This window comes from Cryptomeria japonica, chromosome 9 (assembly GCF_030272615.1).
Source record: "Cryptomeria japonica chromosome 9, Sugi_1.0, whole genome shotgun sequence".
NCBI classification, from domain to species: Eukaryota; Viridiplantae; Streptophyta; class Pinopsida; order Cupressales; family Cupressaceae; genus Cryptomeria; species Cryptomeria japonica.
The window spans coordinates 517,558,025-517,568,979 of NC_081413.1; the positions used below are offsets into that span (position 1 = coordinate 517,558,025).

At 36.8% G+C, this 10,955-nt stretch overlaps 1 protein-coding gene across 1 annotated transcript; it reads right to left on the minus strand.

The window, feature by feature from the left end:
* Positions 1 to 9,717: 9,717 nt before the first annotated feature.
* On the minus strand, positions 9,718 to 10,489 carry LOC131066869 (tubulin alpha-2 chain-like). The gene has a single exon (XM_059211721.1). The coding sequence runs from the start codon at positions 10,487 to 10,489 to the stop codon at positions 9,770 to 9,772; it is 720 nt and encodes a 239-aa protein (XP_059067704.1). The 3' UTR covers positions 9,718 to 9,769.
* Between the last annotated feature and the right edge of the window lie 466 nt (positions 10,490 to 10,955).

A 10,955-nucleotide genomic window follows, 5' to 3' on the forward strand; every position in this document is an offset into this window, starting at 1 on the left:
CCCCCCCCCATAGGCTCCCCCCAACATTGCCACACAACCAACCCCAGCCGCACCCAACACCAACACTCCTCCCACAAGCCACCCCGCATCCACCAGCACGAGGCAACCCACCCAAAAAATGCCCACACAACCGTCCCCACCACGCACAGACAAAGACATCGCGCTCATGCGCTAGGGCTGAAATGCCCTAGCTCAAAACCTGTAACCTCCCACTTATGCAAAGCCATCTTCCTCATCTTGTTTCACTCATATGCTCCCCATCTTGTATCAAACCTTGTTGTGAGTATTTTTCATCAATTTTCCTTCACAGTTCAATCAGCTATCAACATGCTTTTAATAGGATTACATTCTTCTTTTAAGCCACGTGTCTATGTGTAGTAACCCACTCCACTCAACCCAAAAATTTTGTCTATTTTTTTTTTTTTGAAATCAATTATACTTAATAGTGTTTGATTCAATCGCATACTTAGATACATCTATCCAAATGAGATAGGCATCCATCCAATCAAGATGAGCATCTAACCATACGGGTTAGGCATCTAACCATACAGGTTAGGCATCTAACCATATAGGTTAGGCATCTGTCATTATGGGACAAGAGGTTTCATCTATCCAATCTGGGATAGGCATCTACCCAACGGGGTAGGCATCTATTCATAAGAATAGGATATGCTCTGGCCAAAGATTTTAGACTCATCAGGACCATCCGGGTCCCGAGCCACTCTCTAAAGACTACACTCCCCTACTAGGAGTGCACTGAGGTCGTCGTCCTTAGGAGTATAAAGATAATTACATAAACAAGCTTGAGTTCTCCCTCAGAATTTGGCCTAAAGCCTTGGGAAGCCAAGCAAATCCATATGAGATTACTTCTGAGTATGCATTGAATTAATTTTAACCTTTCAATTAGTATTTGCACAATTTGGTTAAAAGACCAAGGAGCTTTGAGAACCAACTACTCACTCAAAACCAAATCCTAATCCCCATCCCCGAATGCCTGAGTATAAGGGACAACTCTATCCCTAGACTGCCTACATACCCGTTTCGTCACGAGATCAAGGCGTAAAGTATGTAGTTCTGGTTTCTAACTATGGTTTAATGTAAACTGTTTGGTGGGTACGCAACCCTTTTTAGGGTCAATTCCCAGATAGTTTCTCTACGGTTGCTACCCATGATGGTAGCTCTATAGCAAAAAGGCTCAAAGTGGCCTCATGCTTGTGGCCTAAAACAACTAGGTCCTATTTCCTATTAAATACACCACCCTTAACCCATTATCATTTGCCAAAATTCATCAAGATTCTAAAATGTCACACACAACCAACCCCAATTGGTTTTTCTAAGGTCTAACTGAGTCGATGTAAGTTCATTTAAAATTTATCCTTTTTTTTTTATAGCTTATAAAAATGACCATTACACTTTAAGTATGAATCCTAATACTCGAAAGGTACTAAATTGATTGAAAGAAAATTATATGATTAATAGAAAGACTTTGGAAAATAATTTAACATTTAATTGTTGAAGGGAAAAGATATTTAGTTATAAGCTTGAGAATAACCATGACTAATTCTTCCATTTGAAGTAACATAAATTTTATCTTTAATTATTTTCTACAAATGATGACCCCACTTAAATATGGATCCTAATACTTGAAAGGAAATCAAATTATAAAATAATAATACTTTGGAAATGAATTTAGTACTTGCTTGAAGGGAAAACTAGTCAACAATAAGCTTCAAATAACCACTTTATTATTATTATTTTATTACTAATTGTTTGAAAAGAGATTAGGAAAGAGACTAAACACTTGCTAGTTGACCAAGAAAAATAATGATAAGGCTCCCTAATAAATAACTTTAATCAATTTATTTCTAGTTGAGCTATTATCTATTCCTTCATGTTAACTTTATCTTTAGATATCCGTCCTTATCATTTTCAAATTCTTAGAATAGAGCTAATGTTTCCTCCTAAAATTTGCTTCAACTAAAATTATTATTTAATTCTTTAAGTGATCATGGGATAGGTTTTTTTGAACTCATTTGCTTGATAAGGATAAGGATCCAATACTCTAGAACAACAAAATTCTACTTTATTTCACCTTCAAAACTAAGTTTCCTTACAACAAACGATGAGTACTTGGTTGAGATTCGCAAGATAAGTCAAGTCTATAATCTTGTGCAAGAAGATTTCAGATTTTGTTTCATCTCCATTTGGTAAAACACTTAAATATCAATACGTATACACAACCTTGTGGCTAATTTCTTTTAATATTCATTATGATCACACTACACTAGTACCCATCAACTCAATGGCTTACATGGACATATTTTAGTGATATGATAGGAGAGGTGGAGGCCATACAAAACAACCAAAGATATAACTACATACATGAATGGCACACATCTTACAAGTAGTGACAAGCTTGCTTTCATTGTCTCTCCTACAATCTTCTCATTTTATTTAATAAATTATTGCATTACATTACTATATGGTTAACTATGAAATTCACATTGCTAATGCACCATTTGTATAAAGATTAAAAAGTGCTTCTTATAAGTATCATCACTTAATTGACTTTTAGCTTCAAGTTTACTATTTTCTTTCTTTTTGCATAATCCTGTCTAATAAGAATGGATCATTTTTCAATCTTTTCTAAGAAGAAAATTGAAGATGAAGCAAGATAGAGTAACTCATGCTAAAACACATATTCTTATCTTTGTACAGATATGTTTGTGAAGTGGAGCAAACATATATGTGTGTTGATCCTACTTGCACAACTTGACCCTATGAGCATGTTGGAAATAACTCATTTGCAACCAAGGTGACCGAATTCATAAATTTAAATACAATTTTCACTTGCATTATCTTAAGCTTTCTTCATTAATAAAATCTAATTCCCCACATTGATGAAGTCATAATTCACATGAAAAGTATTCATAGCTCACTTATAAAATTCAACCATCACCTAACATAAGATGTTTTCATTCACTTCATACATCATAGGTAGAGGTACTATGATTTATCCTTTTAGGTATTCGTTTATTCAAGGTTAATATTGCATTTCAAAAAAAACATATTACATTTCAATCTTCCTTTAAGAATACAATATCGTCAACACAAGACAATCCTACATGGATAATATAGTCATACTTAAGATTTAACTACAAAACAATCTCTTTACCATCACACTCAAGTACAACATTTCATGGTAGCATTAGAGTATAAACATAGATATGCCCATTTATAGATGGGGCTTCACATTTACTCACAAATTGTTGACTTCTCAAGTGAGTATATAAAATGGATTTTTATTTATTTATTTGTTTCTTACCATTGTATAAATACATAGATATATTCACAACTTAAATCAACTTCTCTACTAATCATAAGTACTCTAAATGGTAGTGCTCTAATACATATACAACCCAATATATCATATGTAATAAAAATGAACTCGTGAGTTATACTATTTCCTAAAGGCATAGTACCATGTTAGTGAACAGATTTGTCCTTTCTTAAAATGATCAATTTTAAACTCTGTCGTGTTCTTTTAAAGATAAGTGTTTAACTAAACAGTTGGGTAAGTGTTATATAAACCACTTCCCTCTAAATTTTCCATAGGTATAGCTCCCTATTTTAGTTATTCAAGGAATAATCTAATTAATTTTATTTGAGTGGTAGCTTTTAACCTGAAAGCATGTAAGGCTGCCTACTTCATTCTTGGATGAGATGCCAATATTTCACACATATTTATGAGAAAAACTATCTTTCCAATCTTTTCAATACAAGAGATGGAAGTAACTGAAACAAAGTTCAGAACACCATTTCCACAATTCAAATAAAAAATGAATAGATAAGAGAAACCGAATCTATTCTCAAGCACAAATCCTTTCCTAAAAACAAACACTCATAGGAAGGAGCACCAGACAAATAATAGTTTACTGCAATAGAAAGGTCATTACTGTTGTTTGATTAGATAAGCATATGCAAAGATATGTGTCTACACAGATTCAAAAGCCACAGATTTTCCTTCTCCCACAAACAGTATGATCGTTTATATATATATATAATGCGACAAATGCATGATAATATATCTATAAATCCTTTCCAATTCCAAATTTTAAAAACAAATTTGATGCTTCCTTCCCACCGGATTCTTTTACAAAATAACAAAAAATTAAAAAAAACCAAAAACTAACTAAAATTCTTCACAAAATCTAACCCCTATTCTCTCTATCCTCCTTTAATTTATAGTTTTTAGAATGGGGGAGGTCTCCTTGAAAACTTGACCTCTCCCCAAAATAGTTATAAAACTAACAAGATATATTTGGAACAAATGTTTCGAAGTCTTTGCATAAACATGAAGATTACATAAACAAAAATGGAGCCTGGGTCAACACATTATGCCACTTTCCCATCATTATCTTGTTCTTCGCTTTCCTGGGCGTCGTGAGCGGTCGTGAGTTCCTGGATTATAGATTGGTTTGAAACTTTAATTGCATTGAGCTTTGCCTTTGCCGCTTCCTTGTTCCATCGATGCTTCACCATCTTTTCGACATGTTTTGGTAACTGATCATTACCAATAAAGGTCATAGACTCAATCCGAGCAACCTGTGTTATATCCTCTAGAGTGAAATTACCCTTAGCTTTGATTTTCTCCATGTATATTCGGAAAACTTTTATCGCATCCTGCGTGTTCAGCCCGCAAATTCCCAACTGCCAATCGTGGTCAGGGTTAACCACCTTGTTGTCATTAACAATACTGCATTGGAGATCTTGGAGTTCATACATAGAAGTCTTAGCCTCAGAGATCACAGATTTGAAAGTAAGCACCTGCCACATTATGGTCTTCTTTAGCACAAAGAGTTGCCATTCATCTGTCACCAATTTGATTGAATGCTCTGTCAAGAATCAGGTAACTCCATACTCTTCTATTTTTATGAATAATGACAAGACGCTCTCCCATTTGTGTTTCTCTTTCGCCCAAGGTGAAATCTGATTTTGAACTTCTGCAATGAGGCTCTGTATTTCATCACATAACTTCCGGGGGTTAGTGATACTTCTCTCCGTCCTTAACTATTCCTTCAACCCATTTCTCCACAGCCTCTGCAATACTCTTGGCCCTTTGAACCTGGCTCATTAAATTCTTATTTTCCGGTGAAGTTAGGTCAAAGTTCTCCATGGCATGGGATATAGGGAGTGCCCCAAAACAACCAATGTTGTCAATGAACTGGGCAAGAATGTTTATGTGTCACTTTAACTCTCTTTTTTCTTGCCCGTCCTTCTCCGATCTGGTGAGCATTTTCTTTGTTGATAGCTGGAAGAAATGATTGTCTGAGTACCTACTCATATTTCCCAGTTCCACCTTAGTGATCTCAAAATCATCTGCACTGGCCTCCTTGTTTTCATCCTTGGGTTTGTATGAGGCAATTTCAGTGACCCATTTTCCGGTTCTTTCATCATTATCCAAACGAGCAGCTGTTTTGAAAATTTTCAGCTTGGGCCCCTTCTCAGTATATTTCATGACCATCTCCTGAATTGGAATAGTCACAGGAAGGAAATTCTGCTTTTTGTTTACCGAAGTGGTTAACCACTTGGGAGTTGCACTGGAATTGGTTGTTCCTTCGATGGCTTTGGAAGGTGGTGTCATAGCTACGGTTACTGTAGGGGAGTCCAGGGAATTTGCCACATCGCTATCCAAGTCTTCAACTTCAAATATTTGAGTATCAAGAATCGTATCCTTCACCTCTGTGTCCTTAGCTTGATCCATTCTTCTCTAAGCAGCACTTCATGACCGGGTATTTCGAGGAGTACATAAATCCAAAGCTGAATTAGACTTGTGTCTAACCTATGGCAGCTTTTTATCGTTACCTGCATGAACAGGCATGGAAGCATTATTAGAAAAATGCTTTGGTGAACGTAGAGGAACCTCATTACTTCTCGCAGAATTAGACTTGACGCCTAATTTCACTGCTTTCTTCCTAGCAACCCATGCCGTGGTTCTCTCCAAAACTCCTTTGGTTCTTAGTTGTATATCATCTTCCTCTTCCTCATTCCAATTAATTGAAGGCATGTTAGTTTCTGCATGGGCTAAGTATCCGGGTTCAAATAGTTCTAGATAGTCCTCTTCGAGCCCTTTAATGTCCAACTTTACCTGAAGTGAAATAACTTGTTCTAATACCATCCTCATTTTTCCCCTTTTGAACACCTCGAGTTCATCGGTACAATCCTCCCAGAAGTCTTCTAACTGTAGCATTGGGAGATATGGCATTAGACCAAGACTTCGAGAAAAACCCTTATTGTCAAAACCTTTTCTCTTGGGATACAGGGGAAAATTGAAGTTCTTAAGATCTGCTCCAATGCTCAAGGTGTCTGACATTGAACTATAGGACAACACACCTAATTGGATGGGAAAATGACCTTCCCATTTATCCTTGGGTTGTGCTTTTTTAATCACAGAGGTCAGCTGCCTACATATCTCTGTTAAAACAAAGCAATCTGAACAATAATGAGGAAGTTTGAAGGGTTCCTCTTGAAAGCCACCTATTCTTATATAGCAGAAACGAGGAAACTAGATAAAGAAACTACCAAACCTCTTTATCAACATCTGCGCATCCTTAGAGATCCTTTTGGTTTTCACATTTTTCAATTCATGACACAAATCACCCAGAAAAGCATTATGTACTCTTCTAAAATCTTGCAAGGCATTATCCTTTTGTAGCATGGGTAAGAAATCATACACGAGAACATCCTCCTCAGTGAGCTGTCTTGGTATTCCAACTAAATCCTTAACACATGCCGAACAATATACAAGATACGAAGACATGAAGAAATTCTGGTTAAATTGTTTGGCCATACTCAGTTGCTCCCTCATTGAATCAGCAATCAGTTCCACCCAATCAAGGTACTGCTTCCCCTCTAGCACTAGCTGCACATAGCAATAAATCTAGTCGTCGAAACTGTAGGCCTTTGTAGAGCCTCTGACTTGGTGCAACAAAAGCATGACATCGTGAATGTGAGGCAGCATGTGGTTCTTATTGGGATTCTTGGGCAACCTGGAACCACCCCTTTGAGGAACCTTCGGCCAGTATTTTGCTACATTATTTCAGTGTCTGGTTCTATTTGCATTGAACTCGATGATTGACTGAGCAGGGGAAAAAATGGAGAACTGGTAATCAGGTATCTTGAAGACAAAGAAATTACTTCACGATTTATAGCAAGAAGGGTTTCTCCATAATCTCTTTTAATGGTGTCAGAGACTGGATCATACCTAGCGATACATTCCCTAACCAATTCTGGGAACGGGATAGCTGGGGGAAAAGCTGCTGCCTCTATTAGACCACTACTCAAAATTTCCACACCAAAAGAACCATCAATCCCCTTGAATACCCTTTCTTTTAGAACTTCAAGATTTTCCCCTTTAAGGTTGGTATCGCTAACTATTGGATTTGTACATGCTAGGCTAAAAACATTCCTGAACAAGTGCAGTGTGGACTTCATAATGCAAAGTGATAAGCCTTATTTTGTGACAACAACCCTACTACAAGAGAAGAAATACAGGCAAAAATTACTGGAGAAAACAAGAAAGGGACTCACCTTCACAGTTGAGCAACCAGACAACTATCGATGATTAATACTTCTATCCAGGAAAAATAACACTGCAACAGCAACAAACAAATTTTAGAGAATTAACCCTTCATACCTTATAGCAAGGGCAATGATACGAAACTATTAAGTGCAATAATTCCAATTGTCAGTTTGAGTGTATTAAATTTGTGGATTGGACATCACACGCATGCATTAAATGCATGGTGGTGTTTTTAAAGTAACCACCAGTTCCCAAAATGATTACTTACTTCGAAAAGCCAAGGATTGACATCACTTAAGACATGGTTCACCTTCCTCATATTTGGGAATGAATGCACCATCAAATCATTTAACCTATGAGACCCACCAACTTTGAACACATATGAACATCCTGGACAGACTTCATTGGAGTTCAAGTAGTTCAAGGTGTACGTCGCGCTTAGGGAAAATCTTTGCCGAGAATATTAAGTATGTCTAGCTGCTGACAATTTGTGCTATGTTGAACATGTTGAACACGTTTGAACCTTTTGAACTTGGTTCAATGAGTTCAATGCTAGGAGAGAGATGACATAAAACGTCATCGAACAAAAACCCTTAGAGAGCCGCTGCAAAAAACTTAAGAAAATGTTAGTATGAAAAATCTCTTGGACAACTAGGAACCTATGGAACCTAAATGTACTTGTTGAACCCAGTTCAAGATGGTTCAAAGTGTTCACAGGGTTCAACCTATTACTAAAACTCGGCATTTTTGATTGAAAGATGATTTACAACAAACTAAAGGCTTGAACCGAGGTATTACAAGAAAGACTAGGACTCCGGAAGGAATTTTAAAAAGGAAATTGTCCCCATTACAAAGGAAAAATGATGCGGTAACACACCGATGGCAATTAAATTAAGTCATATAATGCTAGCAGTTTAGTATTAAAGATGGAATGATTAGCTAATTTTAAATCAAACAATAATAACCACATAGGTATAAATCAATATTACACACTATCAGTTTACTTATTAAGAGCCCTATACCTCACACTAATAAATTTTAAGAGAGATGTAACAAAAGTAGCTGAGGAAGTATCAATATGATGCATCAATGGTAAATTTTGAAACAATCTCATCAGACAGATTTCACATAGTATGTCTCAATACTACTACTAATATAAACAAGAAAATTGATGCCTAAACTATTATAAAGAAATGGGCATTCGAAGGCACTAATAGACTCTAGCTCCAAAATCTAACAGGCATGTAGAAGAAGTCTCATACATATGAGAGATCATCAAAGCATTTACAAGTTGCACTGAAAGGGAAGACATAATATGGTAATTTAATTATGTAAACCCCTAAGCTATTTAAAGCCCTAGTTATAATATAATAAGATTTTGCATTACAGTAATAGAATAGAGTGATCTTATGTTGGAAGAATATTATTTAACATAGTAAAAATATAAAATCAAACAGAGAAAGGATCTATTTAAACTTACACAAAATAATAACAATAACTAAAATTCTGAAAAAGAAGTTAGATTCCTGCATACCTGATTGATCACAAACTGCTCATTGCCTTGCCTTGATGGCTGCAAAAATAGCTACTTGAAGCTGATTGATCGCAGCCAACTCACTGTAAAACCCTTTAACCACGAACCAAGAATTTCATTGCATGTTTGGATAATCAGTTGGGACATCAACTATAAGCACCTTCTACCCAATGACACAACACTCCAATGCAAATGCAAAGCTCGATCTCTACCAGAAACCCTCTTCTATCTAATGACAAGACATTCCAATGCAAATGGAGTGCCCAGTCCCACTACCAATCCCTACGATATATCCTCTTGCCCTCACTTTATTTGCCCCTTCTTTTTCCTTCAGTTGGAGGCTTCCAAAATGTATGAATCTTCCAATTGCCTCTAATTATCGCTCTTTGAATGAATCCTTCCCATAAGATGTGTACGAATCTCCCAATGGCTAGCCTAGCTGGTATCAACATTCATGGTCCAAGCTCTGTGTAATAAAGAAGCAACATTCACGCTCTAAGCTCTGTGAAATGAGGCGGTTCAGATTTGTGTAGGTTGGGCGTTCGATGTCGAGTGAATGATGAGAAATGTTGTAGATGGCTTCATTGTCCAAAAACACAAAGACATCAATGTGTTCCAGAAGTGAGTGTGTAGAAAGCACACTGTTGTAAGGCTCAACCACAGATGTGGACACCTACGGTGAAGGATACACAGTGAAGCCTAGCTTGGATTTTTTTGCCATAATCCACAGAAAGGCGCTCCAAAAGAAGCAAACCGAGTCCAAATCCAGTCCCTTCATCCACTGTATTGAAAACTAGAAAACCCTGTAGACCTGTGCAGTTATCTGCAAGCTTCCTGATATGGTCCAGACAAAGATACACGATATCTTTGCCAATGGTGTAATGGCCACGAGAAAAGTTATTAGTCACGTCTTCTTTGCTGCTAGTAAGCTGCTCCGGGTGAAAGAGTTGACGATAGATGCCAGTGTGAACCTCCTCTATAACAGTGGGTTCCAGATCTACAAATACAGCCAGAGGAACATGTTTCCTTGCACCAGTCTCGCTGAAAAACATATTGAAAGCATCATCTTCGCTTCCAACGGTCTTATCGCTAGGCATCTGGCCATCAGGTTGAATGTCGTGCTCCTGGCAGTAGAGCTCCCAGCATGCATTTCCGACCTGGATTCCAGCCTGCCCAATGTGGATCGAAATGCACTCCCTCCTTTTCGAAGCTTTATCACACAGAAAAAGGTGGGGGGGGGTGTAAATGTATTGCTGTGAAAGCGAATAACAATGAAGAAGGCGTTTGCAAAGACACCCACTCCCCTGACACATTAACTTGCACTCCCTTATAACGGCTTTGACATATTCTATTCCCCCTATCACCAGTGCCATTGTATTCCACCAACTCACCTTGTGTTAATCATTTATTGATTTTCTTTACTACTATCACCTCTACTTAATTGGTAGGCAGACATAGTCGCTTTATTCCATTAACTATATTTAGCTTCAAGATGGTAAATGGATTATTTCATTCAATAATAGATATTTATAATAATAATAATAATATTAATTAATGAGTCTTATCAATATTTGGAAAAAGGAGGGTTATAACACTATGCTATTTTGATGATAATAAGGGTTCTACATTTGAGATATTATCTTCCCATTGACAAATAGAGCTAGCATATTTTCTTTTGCATCAGTTTAAAACAATTTGACATCATTTTAGAAGAGATTCTAGAAATGATGTTTTTCAGGCAGATGATTACTTCCAGTTCAATGAATAAATGAGAACAAAGTAATTATTGCAAAAATTCCTTCATAGCAAATTGCCTTTTATGTTCAAGTCACTTTGGAA